The 13120-nt window shown below is 50.7% G+C and overlaps 5 protein-coding genes across 5 annotated transcripts; 4 read left to right on the plus strand and 1 right to left on the minus strand.

Annotated features, from left to right (window-relative positions):
* Positions 1-424: 424 nt before the first annotated feature.
* On the minus strand, positions 425-2408 carry M437DRAFT_50330 (uncharacterized protein; the record flags this gene model as incomplete). Its single annotated transcript, XM_041021986.1, has 4 exons — positions 425-642; positions 703-1653; positions 2140-2143; positions 2283-2408. 4 exons carry the CDS (start codon positions 2406-2408, stop codon positions 425-427), a joined length of 1299 nt encoding a protein of 432 aa, XP_040879083.1.
* A 1275-nt stretch (positions 2409-3683) lies between these two features.
* Positions 3684-5070, plus strand: M437DRAFT_50005 (uncharacterized protein; the record flags this gene model as incomplete). Its single annotated transcript, XM_041021929.1, has 3 exons — positions 3684-4654; positions 4709-4947; positions 5003-5070. 3 exons carry the CDS (start codon positions 3684-3686, stop codon positions 5068-5070), a joined length of 1278 nt encoding a protein of 425 aa, XP_040879084.1.
* A 979-nt stretch (positions 5071-6049) lies between these two features.
* M437DRAFT_75761 (uncharacterized protein) lies at positions 6050-9937 on the plus strand (the record flags this gene model as incomplete). Its single annotated transcript, XM_041026478.1, has 4 exons — positions 6050-6465; positions 6526-6757; positions 6800-8356; positions 8408-9937. 4 exons carry the CDS (start codon positions 6050-6052, stop codon positions 9935-9937), a joined length of 3735 nt encoding a protein of 1244 aa, XP_040879085.1.
* A 652-nt stretch (positions 9938-10589) lies between these two features.
* M437DRAFT_84976 (glutathione synthetase ATP-binding domain-like protein) lies at positions 10590-11773 on the plus strand (the record flags this gene model as incomplete). Its single annotated transcript, XM_041028197.1, has 2 exons — positions 10590-10701; positions 10758-11773. 2 exons carry the CDS (start codon positions 10590-10592, stop codon positions 11771-11773), a joined length of 1128 nt encoding a protein of 375 aa, XP_040879086.1.
* Positions 11774-12534: 761 nt separating this feature from the next.
* Positions 12535-12894, plus strand: M437DRAFT_50089 (Cupredoxin; the record flags this gene model as incomplete). Its single annotated transcript, XM_041021946.1, has 1 exon — positions 12535-12894. The coding sequence occupies one exon, from the start codon at positions 12535-12537 to the stop codon at positions 12892-12894; it is 360 nt and encodes a 119-aa protein (XP_040879087.1).
* Positions 12895-13120: the final 226 nt, after the last annotated feature.

Here is a 13120-nt window from a genome sequence, read left to right on the forward strand (position 1 = left end):
ATCAAGTTTGAGCGCGAAAGGACCGTCATGTCTGTTATATCGTCGTCATTGATCATGAGTCTGTTGCTGCAGGTGTGACCTTGTCAGCTTGCATCGGCGTCGGCAGCCAATTGCCGAGGCTCTTCAATCAAGAGATGCGCATCTCGGCTTTCTGATAGCCACCCATCGCACGCAAACCACGCTCTCTTGAGAATGGAAATGATGAATATGCAAGAGAGTAAAATGCGAATATCACAATGGTTATGCCCGATTTAGAAAATAGCTATACTATATAGATATGCTTTGTCCAGCACCGATAAGAAAAAAGTCCTGTATTCGAAGGAGAAGATAAAGAATAAGTAGAAACAAAGGAAAAAGAAGAAATGAAAGGAGGATAATCCTTTACGATTGCTTCCACCATCGCGTATCACACCGCCTACATCCTCTATGTTCTGGTCCAGTCAAAGACGGCATGGCCAGCCCAGACTGCGGGCTTGTCAATGGCACGGTGGAAGATCTCTCCGCCAATGATGGAACAAGGCAGGACAAGGAAGAATGCAACGGCCTTGGCAGAGGCAGAGCCATAGCCTTGCTGGACGTTGCAGTAGAGGAAGATCTTGATGCCGGCTGTGTACATCAGAATAGTCGATACAAGGTAGTAGCCTATTTCCAACATGATTAGTCGTTGCTCTTCAAGAAAGACAAGGAGGGGGAAAAACGTACTCAACGAACGTCTACCGATAGCTTTGCAGAGCTTGTTGGACAAGATACGCTTGGTGGTCTCGCTGAACTCAATGAGCAGCAGAATACCAACAATAACGAGCCAGTCGTCCATGCGAGGGTAAGGCTGAGTGCCATCCGCATATCCAAAACTGCTGCCGCCAAGGTAGCGAGAAGGATGGGCATGAGCCTCACCACTCCAGAAAAGGTCATCCAATCCTGCAGTCCACATGTACTTGAGACCTGTTCCCACAGCAAGGAAGACGTAAGCCAAAGCCCAGTAAGGCATTCTCACGCTTCCACTTTCGTTACTCCAGCCGCGGAAAAGTGCGGTGCGAAGAGGAGGGTTAATGGCGACATCGGCGAGGAAAAGTCCAGTAGCTGAGTACCAACCCCAACTGTTGAACCACCAAGAGCCGAACGCAAACATCAACAGACCAGTAAGATGCCAACTGGGTCTGCTGAACGGCAGGATAACCATGAAAATATACACGGTGTAGCTCTGCAGGTAAGCGGCAGAAGGCACCCACAGAGTCCAAGTAGGGAAAGCAAGACTACCCATCTGCAGAGAGTAATCCTTGGTCACCCACAGCAAATCCCAGATACTGTTGAAACAAGCCAATGCAGTGGCTGGCTTCTCCGGTGCTCTCAAGTAGGGATTGCCATTGATGTAGGCAAACTCTTCAAGATAATCATTGTTGATAGATCCAAAGATTGCAAGTGAGATGGCAAGACCGATGGCTAGAGGAATGAACATGCGGATAGGGCGCGCGATCAAAGAGCGGGCATAGGTATTTGACGTCACATCGCGCAAGAAAGGGATAGCGACTGTGCGAGCTGACAAGAGGATGAAGAAGCAGAAGATGAAGGATTCGTCCCAGAGAAGAGGAGAAAGGATCTTGCGGAGGAGCACTTGGTAGTGAGGAGATTTTTCGGTGAAACTGGGAATGACGCCTGAAGAAGAGCAGGTTAGTAGGAAACTTCAAGACTATCACTATGAGAAACAGCGTGGAGTGTGCATGGAGCGAGCAGAGCAGCAGAAGCAATGACAGCAGGCTCGGCTTCAACATGAACGGGGTTCCAGCGACTGCCCAGACTCCCTATCTCCGAGTCGGCAAGTCGGCTGGTATGACCGCATTCTTAGATGCCTCTCGAGCGAGCTCTGGTCTCGTGTCTGGCAGCTTCAAGATCTCCGCGAATAAGATAACCAAGATATTCCCGGAAAGCTGCCATGAGATGCTCAAGCTTGTGACAGACTCAGAACAGATGTCGTCGTGGATGACGCTCCTTCTGCCCGTCTGCCGATGTTTTGCCGTCGAGATTGCGTGTCTGTCTCTCATTTCCACACCGCTCGCTCCAATTTACCCCTTGAGTTTGAGATTTGGAAGGAAAAAAAGACTCAACGTACTGTTATTGCGACGGTACAGGTCGCGAGAATACAGGTCTGCGCCAGAATACAAGTCGCGAGCGACAATTCCAGAGCCAGCTCCTGGAGCAACAATACCGGGTCCACCGAATACACCAGGGACTGTTGATGGCGATGCGCTCGGAACGTGTTCTCCAGTCGTCGTCGGTCCCGGGACTGTGAGCGCTGGGTCAAAGACCTTGAAGAACAACCAGGCGAAACTCTGCACCGCCAGAACGGCACGAATGCCCCAAAGGTGATCTTGCGAATTGTTGACTACCGACGACTTTCGCCGATATGCCATGTAGTTTTGTGGTTGATAGGAAGGCATGATGTGCTGACTTGGCCGCTGCTGAGCGTGCTTTGGCGAACAAGTGGAAAACAACAAGCTGAGTTCAACTTCAAATGCCCACGACGGACTGTCTTGAAGTGATTAACTCCCGAGATCTTTCTCGTTGGACTCATCATCTCAAAGACCCTGCCATGCGTTATTCTTCCACTCTCTCGTCATGTTTTGATCAAAACGGCCACTATAGACGTCAATCACCCTAGCTGTGTCCAGACTTCCTTTTCCTCCTCCCGTTCGTCCCTGCCTGGCCCAAGGGTAAGAAATTAACAAAATCGTTACGATCTCTCGGCTGCTTAGGGAATCCGAATCTGGCCGATGGAATCAACTGCCAGCCATCCAACGGCCACGAGCCGCAACGTTCGCCCAACTACCATAACCTCGACAGTACCCTTTCCAGTTCAGGGCAGATTATGCTTGACTCGGCACGCCGTTCTGAAACATATGACAGCAATAACTAACAAGATTCCTCGGTCAACGTCTGATCGACGCCTCCACTACTGCTTTCGCTCTACGCTTTCCTACTGAGGCACCATCTTTGTTTTGCTCTCACCATCCTGAGACATATCGTTTTGCTTTTCTCACGATGCGACACCTCACTGTCAATCATGCCCCGCGGTATACACTGGTGGCGTCAGTTCGACTCCATCCATGTGGAGTACTTTCTGGCCAAACGCGTCAAACGAGCGTCTACGTCCGTATACCTTGGCAATCTCGTCCCCATCGTACGCTTACCCACAACGGCCAGACCACTAAGCGCCATGGCCACTACGTCAAGTAGTCCCCAAAACAGAGACACGCTTTTGTCGATTACAGACGTTGATCATTTCGATAAGTCCAATCTGTCGATGAGCCTAGAGACTCAGCAAACTTCCGGATCTAGAAGCCTCAATATGATAGGCTTGCTCAAGGATGCTGTTGAATAAATTGAATACTTGAGCAAAGTCTTCAAAAATTTGCCGTAATCTCCCATTTCCCTCTACTACACCAACAACACACGCCTGTCTGAACACCAACCATACGACAGCCATGGCCGACGAGTTCAAGGGCGGCAAGGCCGCGAAGTCGGGTCTAAAGGAGATGTTCAGCAAACTTGACTTTGCTGTCAAGTACTCTTCCAACTGGGTCTTCGAATGGACACCCTTCATTCTCACAATCTGCTACTGGGTGTCATCGATCACTTTCTATGTCTCTTGCGACGAGGGAACCATTAAGGGTTTCTACTACTTCTTCATGGTCATCAACTTCTACATTGCCGCCTGTACAGTCATTGAGGCATTCTTGGGTATTTCACCACTCCGCGATGCGAGAGCAGCTGCCATCAGAGTCAACACTTGTGGCGAGTTTCCCACTCCCGATGACCTTCTTCCAATTCTCGACATTGTCATTGTCGCGTACTTGCCCAACGAGCAAGATATCGTCAAGGACCAAGTCAACTATGCTCTCGAGGAAATCGTCTACCCTCGTGACAAGCTGCGCATCAACCTGCTCTACAACACTCCCAAGCCGATTGAACCTCTGGAGACCGAGCTGATTGAGATGGAAAAGCAGCACGGTGGTCTGCTTCGTGTCACCAAAGTTGTCGGCTCCAAGTCCAAAGCCGACAACCTCAACTTCTTCTTCACTCTCGACACTGGTGCCGAGATTATTGCTATTTTCGACTGCGATCACTTCCCCCACCCTTACAATGCTCGCTGGGCAGCTGAGCGTTTCATTGCCGACCCTACTGTCGACATCGTTCAGGGCAGATGTATTGTCTACAACTCCAAGGAGACTTTCTTCACCCGCATGATCGCCCTCGAATTCGACAAGATTTACGCCGTCTCGCATCCTGGCCGTTCGCGTCTCTTCTCTTTCGGTTTGTTCTGCGGAAGTAACGGTTACTGGAAGGCCGAGCTTCTCCGTGGTCACCAGATGCACGGTCACATGCTTTGCGAGGATATCGATTCTGCCCTCAGAGCTTACGGCGAAGGCAAGCGTGCTGTCCACGACATGAACGTCAAGTCTTACGAAATGGCACCGACATTCTGGATGGCTTTCTGGAAGCAAAGAATGCGCTGGACCCAAGGTTGGACACAGGCCTCTATCCGTCACGCTCACATGATTTGGGACAACCCTCCCAATGGCACCCGCTGCTGGAGCGAGCGTTACGGTCTTCTCTCTCTCATCATTGTCCGCGAAATGAGTTACTACCTCGTCACTCAGTAAGTCACGACATGCATATCGAATCTTCATGACATTTACTAATTATTCGCCAGACACACATGTCTCTTGTTCAGTTTCCTGATCACCGGCTGGCCCCACAGCTCGGGTGAATTGGCAAGATTGATCTTCTTCCGATACGCTCTCTCTGAATGGTTCCTGTTCCTCACCGTCGGAAGTTTGATCGTGACGCTATGGATCACTGAGATCGTCCGTTCCGAGTTTACATCATTCTGGGACATGATCCTTTTCTCCGCAATTTACGTGCCCTATCTTATTCTTCAGGGTACCATGGGTAAGTTCGCCTATAAGCTCAAGACATACACGAAGTGCTTTACTAATCACGCAAGCAGGTATCTATGGACACTTCCGTGAGATCATTGGATACTCATCTTGGAACCCTACTTCGAGAAAGTAGATCGTTCTAATTTCCTTGTCATCTCTTTTCTTTTTTTTCCATTTCTCTTCGTCATATATCCCACTTCTCGCTATTTCTTCATCACATATTATTTTTTTTCTTTTGTCACAAGGGTATAGATAGCATATCCAGCATTAAAAGGAGCTGTTGATTAGTTTTGATAATATCGGCAATATGCTACACATGGTTTTTTCCACGATACGTCGCTCGGAACTTTACCGGGAATTCGGTATGTGATCTGATGCTGCAGGTCTTCGATAGTTTCGACCACACAACGTTTATTCTAACGTCGCACGCTCCGTGCGCGTGTCATATGTTTGATTGATTCATGGCAGAACGTGTGGAAAAATGATTCATTTCGAAAATCGCAGAAAGGCCGTTGCATCGCCAACGGCCAATATAATCCTACCTTAACCGTAAACATTCAAATCTTAGGCTTCTACGTACGTTGAATATGCATCACCGGTGCCCCTTTCACCACCACGCCGTTGCAGGCAGTCTTTTGATCTACAGAAGCATTGGAAAATGTCGGAACAAACAACCACGGAAAATAAGCAACTGAAACAAGGTGCGTTGATCCGTACGTTGGCTTGCAACTGTCCATAGTGCCGGCCCTTTCGCTCCACTCCCGTCTAGATGCCATCGGTCATTAGGCTTGTTGCGCTATCCGGCTGACGGTTGCGTATTGGTGATGTTGATGAGTGCCCACCACAATAGCAGGTGTAATGATTTGCTTAGGGTCCAGATCGATAGTAATAATTCTTTGCATCATACATTGATCTGCGTTTCCTTCCTTTGCCTGTTCTACCTTCCAATACCTGCCACCCACACGTCAACCATTCGATAGGACAAAGGCACGTGCGGGTTGGATATATTCCAAAACTGCTTGCAAGCCATTTTTGCCTCTTCTTATACTTTCTTACCCTTGTATCTTCCCATATCCTCTTGTTTTGCTTCTCCCTTCACCAATACCGCAACCATGAAGTGGGGGATCGCACTAACAAGTGCCATCTTGGCGGCCACAACAACTTCCGCCCTTGACGTCTCAGACTGTTCTTGCGGTTTCGTGGATCTTGAACACGACCAAGTATGGACGGATGCATTGATCGTATACTTCAATGAAACAAACCAACTACCAAGCGAATTCAAGGCTCTTGATTTTCATCACAAGAGAGAGTTTGGGTTCAACTCGCTCTACAGACAGGGCGCCACTCCCGACAATGTTATGATAGCCAATGCCACGGATGAGAATGTGAACGAGCAGGTTCTTCAGCTGTGGATTGACGCAGCTACTGGCAACCACTATGTCCAAGGTGCTGGTATCGAGGCTTTGAGACAGGATATGCATTTTGGTACCTTCCGGTCTTCAATGCGTGGACCGCCTAAGAACACCGGGTAAGCACAAATCGGCTTCTGATCCTTAGCGGATTGCGACTGACATTAGTGCCTCTGCAGTGGATCCGCAATGTCGATGGAGCTCTACCACAACCGCACATCCTTTATCGAAGCTGATATGTGTAACATGCAATATCCCAGCGACGCCAAGTTCCTAGCCCTCAAGGACGGCGAGTTCCCGGACACCAAGTACCAGCTCAACTACACGTACTTCGCAGATGACAAGAACGCTACCGCTGGTGGTGATCCATGGGAATTCGTTGAGAACAAAATTGACTGGACAGAGAAATATGTCAACTGGACCTTCGGAGGAAACATGACATGATCAGCTAAGCGCAGTCGCGTTGACCTCAGCGAGCCCTTGCCTCTGATCTTCAAGCACTGGTCGATCGGCGACAAGTACTGGATGGCAGGTCCTCCCAACCAGCGCAACCAGGCTGATGTTGCATGGGTCCGCGCCTTCTTCAACTCTTCCTTGACCACCAAGAATGAACAGCTCGAGTTCGATGGTCGCTGTAGAGGCGTTCAGATGTGTTCTGTCAACGACATCACCCTGCGTGGCTCGAGTCCTTACTCGCAAGCCGCACTGATCCCATACAAGGCACCTCCGCAGAGTAAGAGCTGGCGTATTCCTGCCGGTATTACATCTGGTGCAGTCTTCGGATTCGGTTGCTTGACCCTTCTCAACGTGCTTTTCAGAAGAGCTCCCTGGAAGTTGTTGCTGGCCAAGAACAGAGGCAAGAAGGTTCACGTCGAGCCTGAGCTCAGTTCGCCTTCTCCTTTCGTGCAGCAGCTTCTGGGTGTATCCAAAGACGAGAAGACTCTTATTTCTGCACCGCCGGAGAAGAAGCCATCGACCGTGGGCTTTGTGGATGTGGCGACTCCAGTTGGCGACAAGGAAAGCGCTCCCGACAGCATGCGCAGAAGAAGTGTCAAGTTCTTCAACCCTTTCGATTCAGAGGCTGGTGACGACTTTGTTAAGCGTCACAGCAATGCTTTCGCTACCGCCACTGAACTGCCTAGAAACATGTCTGTTACGCAACCCACCGACTGGCGTAGAAAGAGTATGGCGTACCACGGTCAACTCCCCGAGATGCTTCCGGAGCGAAGTGACATGGCAAAGAAAGTCAGAAAGGCCAGTGTCGCGTTTGCTGAAGATAGCTACACCCGTCCTCGTCAAGCCAGCACTTTCCAGAGCATCAAGGGACGTAGCGGAAGTACCGTTAAGGCCATCGGTCACGTTCTTCAGCATGGTATGCATGATGCTGAACGCGTCGAACCCATCGAGTTGCAGGAGAACCTGATGCGCAACGATTCTGATGATTCTGGTAACGGAAAGGCTAGTGCTGCGAGAAGAGAGAGCCACGCAAACTTCGCCGGAGTTGTCATGCGTGACCCCGATACCTTGCAGGACGTCGACCTCTCTCACCAGTCTCCTGATGCCCGTCGGTCTACCATCATCCGAGGAAGACAGCCCAGCGTGCTCGAGCGTTACCGCGAAAACCATTTTGCCAGTATTGGAGGTGTTTCCATGGCCTCTGGAGTTTCGCGTCAGTCAGTGTCCGTCAAGGATTGGAACACTCAGGACCTGCACGAAGTCACCACCATCGACCCTCCTCACGAGTCGCAGATGAAGTTTGCTCGTCGCATCACTCTCGCCGAAGCTGTTCCCGTCTCTGCTGTTGATATGCCCTTGCCCAAGGCAAAGGAGCACGAAGCTCGTATCAACTACCTCGCCGGCCTTGTCGCTTTCTCCTCTCTTGGTGTTACAGTGATCCATTTCATGCTGACATTCGACCCCTACGCCGGTGGTCTGAACTACGGACAGCACTACCGAAGTGAATACTGGGCTCGCTGGACTGTTACCCCCGCTATCCTCAACCCCATCTGGGTAAGTCAGCCAAACAAAAATTGCAAGTTTTCCTTTACTGACTATCATTAGCTTGGACCTTTCTTCGTTACCTCTTGTCGATTCTTGGCAGCCAGATATCTCCGTGATGGCGAATTGGGCATGATTGCTGAGAAGATGCTTCTTCGTGCACCCCGTCTGCTTCTGCCTCCCTTCATCGTTGCTGCAATGGAGTACCTGTTCTTCGAACTCAACTTCATGCAGTGGCTGCAGTGGCTTCCTTCAATCTCCTGGTCTGAATGGGCTTACATGACCGACTACGATAACTTTGGCCACTACCTCAACGCAATGTTGGAATTGGCATACCTAATTCCTAATGCTGCACCCCAGGTTGTCAGTCACTACTGTGTTGGTGTCCTGTGGTCTATTCCTGTCCAGCTCCAATTCAGTTTCGTGACGCTTCTTGGCGTTGTCATGATTCGCGACATCAAAACTCATTGGAAGCGTTTCCTGTTCTACAGTTGGTGCATCATCGCCAACTGGTACTCATTGAGTTGGGGATCTTGCTTCTGGGCTGGTCTGGCATTGGCAGATTTGCAAATCACCTACAAGTTTAGTGCCAAGCTCCAGAAACGTCCTCTGCTCTGCTTGGTGTTCTGCATCTGCTGTTGGATTGTGGCAATCTTCAGTGCTGCCATGACTCTTTTGCAGGATCGTTTGGACATTCCCACCATGTCTGGCGAGAGAAACATCCACCCTGACATGTACACCGGCAAGAGACTTGGTGACACTATCAGAGGCGGATACCCGCTCTACTTCGAGCCTCGCTACAACACTCTTACTTTCGCAGTGTCCATGCAGCTTTTGGTCGAGACAAGTAAATGGTTCCAGGCTTTCCTTTCGATGAGAGTCTGGCAGCCCATCTTCCCTCACGCTTTCACCATCTACCTCGTCCACGGATTCATCTGGTGGACCCTTGGCTCATACATGGTGGTCCAGCTCGGAACTGATGGCTGGCCTTACTGGTCCATTTTGCTGCTCACAGCACTTGTCTGTTACTTCACTCTCGCCTTGACAGTCATCGCACTCTCTTTCTTGACCGAGACCATCACAGCAGCTTGCTGTCGCAACATTGCTCGCTGGGCAATGGAGCCCAAGGTGCCCAAGCAACCCACTTTGGAACCCTTCCCCCGCGGCCTCTTCCTCGATCGCAACAATGATAGCGCAGCGGCCAAGGACGAAGAGACAGCTATTGGCGAGTCAGGCAACGAAGTCGGAGCCGGCAACATGGTCAGACGCCCTACCCTCATTCCAGGCCAAGCCGTCGACCCAACAGCCAGACGCCCAACCCTCGTCGAAGGCGCCATTCTCAACGACGCCGAGAAGGCCGCTTTGGGTCAGACAACCATGTCATCACCCAAGCCAGCACATGGTGGATTCGAGCAACAAGCCCGCCGTCCCACCCACGTGGGCGACTTCATCATCGAGGAAGAAGACGAAGAGATGGATCCCGATGATCCTCACTACGTCGGAGCAAAGTCGTCAGTGGCATCTAGTTCTGCCGAGGCATCAAGTTCGACAGACAGAAATTCGAGTTCGGCGAGTTCGAGGCAGGCTCCTTGATCTTTTTCTTCTTTTTCTTGTGTCGGGTCAAATATCTCCGGTTTTTTCGTATCCTTTCTTCCCTTTGATCATTATACATATTATCTATTACATTTCCTTTGTTAAGATATCAGATATCAATCAGAATATGATTTCCTTTGACCTTTTCAATGATATTCGCTGTTGCTTGTCCTTTGGTGTTGCTTGACTTGAGACGGTAAACAGGAGGTGAAGTCGGAGGAAACGATGCGGACCGTGTCGCTGTCATGACGAAAGTGTTTGCTCTGTCTCCAAACTCTCCACTCCCACTGCAGCTTGCAACCGTCCCTGCTCCTGACTCTGCTCCCTGATTAATAGTATCCGGCATGTCTCTACCACAGCCGGATCTTCGTAAAGGTTCATTACGACGGACTAAATCTCCCAGCCGGCTAGCAGTAGGCTTTAGCAGGCTGTATACGGTCAGATAAAAACCGAAGCCGATCGTCGACCGGTAAGTTTCGCGCGGTTCCGACGGCCTCAGGACTTCACGCCGGTCGGTTGGTATCTCTCATGCCCGAGCATGGCTCTCTCTTGATCCTGCTAGGTAACATAAAACATGACTCTCTCACTTCATTGTGGAGATTAATTTAGTCCAATGGCTTTGAACTTTCGACATATTACAAGAACCAAGCTCATGTCTCAACTCAAAAACAGCAGAGGTGTCCACACGGCACGTGTTGCCCTCCTCTACCAAGCCATCGAACCCCCAGCCATCAATGGCGTTCGTAAGCCAATGAAGCCTGGCGGTAGGTTTGATCCTTGATCCATCAGGTATACTAGCAAAAGTACTGATCTCGTCCAGGCTACCAGGACGGATGCGCCGACATCGCCTTCAACTTGAGCCGCCAACCTGGCATCGACGTTGTCACTCCCATCGACTCACCCGATCCTCGAGAGCACGTTGGATGGAGCTTCCCAGACTCTGAAGATGGTATACTGGCAGCTCTGCAGAAGGGAGCCACCCACCTGTTCTCCAACACGGTCGTCTTCGCCAACCATCCACTTCAAACATCAGCAAGAGTAGGAGAATATCAGGACAAAGTAAAGGTCGTTGGACATCCTCCATGCATGGTGGAGCTACACGATGATAAGCACTACGTCAATGACATGTTGCGCAAGTCTGGCAAGTTCACTCTGCCTCGTGGCTGGTTGCTCGAGGACGATGGTACAGACATGGATGCAAAGCTGCAATCGCTGGATCTCCGCTTCCCTGTTGTCGGCAAGCCAGTTCGAGGCAGAGGTAGTCATGGCGTCAAGGTCTGCCAAGATATGGCAGAGCTGCGTGCTCATGCGCAGTCGCTGTTCAAAGAGTCTCCAGCCATCATCCTCGAAGACTATCTCGCCGGCCAGGAGGCAACTGTCACCGTTCTGCCGCCTTCGGACGAGCATCCGTCTCATCGGGCTCTCCCCGTTGTCACGCGCTTCAACCATACCAATGGTGTCGTTCCTTACAACGGCATTGTAGCTGTAACTGCTAATTCCCGCGCCATCACCGCAGATGAGTACGCAAAAGACCCTGCATATTCAGCCATTGCGACCGAGTGCGAGAACGTCGCCAAACTGATGGGTGTCACTGCTCTCATTCGAATTGATGTTCGTCGCTTCACCGAAGAGCCGGGATCTAAGTTCGCTCTTTTCGACGTGAACCCAAAGCCAAACATGACTGGCCCTGGACGTCCTGGAAGAGACGATCAGGCTAGTTTGAGTGCTATCGCTGCTGCCGAGATGGGGTGGGATTACCCGAGGCTGATGTTGGAGATGCTGAAAAGTGCCCAGTCTTTGCGACGCCTGAGAGAGATGCGCCCGGACACTGTGTAGGACGACAGAGCAACCTTGGGACATGCTAAAGGAGCTACAACATCTTGAGGCTCCTAGATGACTACATTGGGTTGTACAGACCCGTTTCGCAAGTTCGCGCACAGCCTGTGAGCTGAATTTGATACCACAGTCAGAATTTCGAATGGAGGTGAGCACGTGGGCTGAGTCTGGTGACATTGACTTTGAGCTGGGCTGCAGGGTCGTTCTGGAACGCGGTTCAGCCGTTATCCTTAAACATTGTTGTTTACTTCTCCGCACTTCCCCAAACCTTCCCCCTGGCCTTCATCAGCCGACCGCATCGTCCACTGGATTTTCCATGCCAGATGAGCATTGGTGGCCCGTCATTTACGTTTCAATACTTCGATCAGTATCACTCAGGTTGATGCTCATCGATAACATGAATGGACTTCTGCGATTTGTGCATAAGCCTCTAAACAAACAAATCGCTATCTAAGAACGGCTTGTCATCAGCCACAAATGCTTATATACTTTTGGACCAGTCAGGTCTCGCATGACCTCCACGGAACAGCTCCTCTGATTGTCTCGCTGTTGTATTGATCCTTAGCCCTGCAGATCTAGGCTCGAACGACTCGAACGTTTTGGTTCCTGGCGTTGACCAGCAATGATCTTTGGAAACCAATCGCTCATGCGTAACCTTGCGGCCCCTCTCATAAAGCCATACTTGACCCTGCTGAAAGCTGTCTGAACACTTTCAATCTCCAGTCTCCTATCGCTGCTCCAAAATACTGCGCAAGCTCAACATGAAGTCTTATACTTTGCCATTCGTTTCGTCTCTCTTGGGAACTGCTTATGCTGCGTCCCATTCTGTTGACGTTGGTGAAGGCGGTCTGGTCTTCTCCCCCAACTCTACTACTGCCGCTGTCGGCGACACAGTCACTTTCCACTTCTATCCTCGCGCCCATGGTGTCGCTCGCAGCAGCTACTCCAGTCCTTGTGCAGCTATAGCCGATGGCTTCAACTCTGGCTTCGTTCAAGTCGCCAGTGGAGAGTCAGCCACGACCTTCACGATCACCATTAACAACACTGATCCGATTTGGTACTACTGTCCTCAAGGAGATCACTGCCAGGCTGGCATGGTTGGCGTGATCAACCCTCCGTAAGTAGCCTATGAACAAAACTTCCTCTGCTCCGCTGATAAATGAATCAGCTCCTCGGGCGGTGAGACTATCGGTGGCTTCATTAACGCTGCATCAACTGCTGGATCAAGCACAGTGCCCAGTGAAGTCTATGGTGGTATTCTCTCTGCCAATGGCAATGGCACATCAGGCGGTGCTGCGGCCGGAGGCTCTTCTTCGTCGTCTTCCATGGCATCTTCGTCGCACGCCT

The sequence above is a fragment of the Aureobasidium melanogenum genome, assembly GCF_000721775.1.
Source record: "Aureobasidium melanogenum CBS 110374 unplaced genomic scaffold scaffold_12, whole genome shotgun sequence".
Taxonomy (NCBI): domain Eukaryota; kingdom Fungi; phylum Ascomycota; class Dothideomycetes; order Dothideales; family Saccotheciaceae; genus Aureobasidium; species Aureobasidium melanogenum.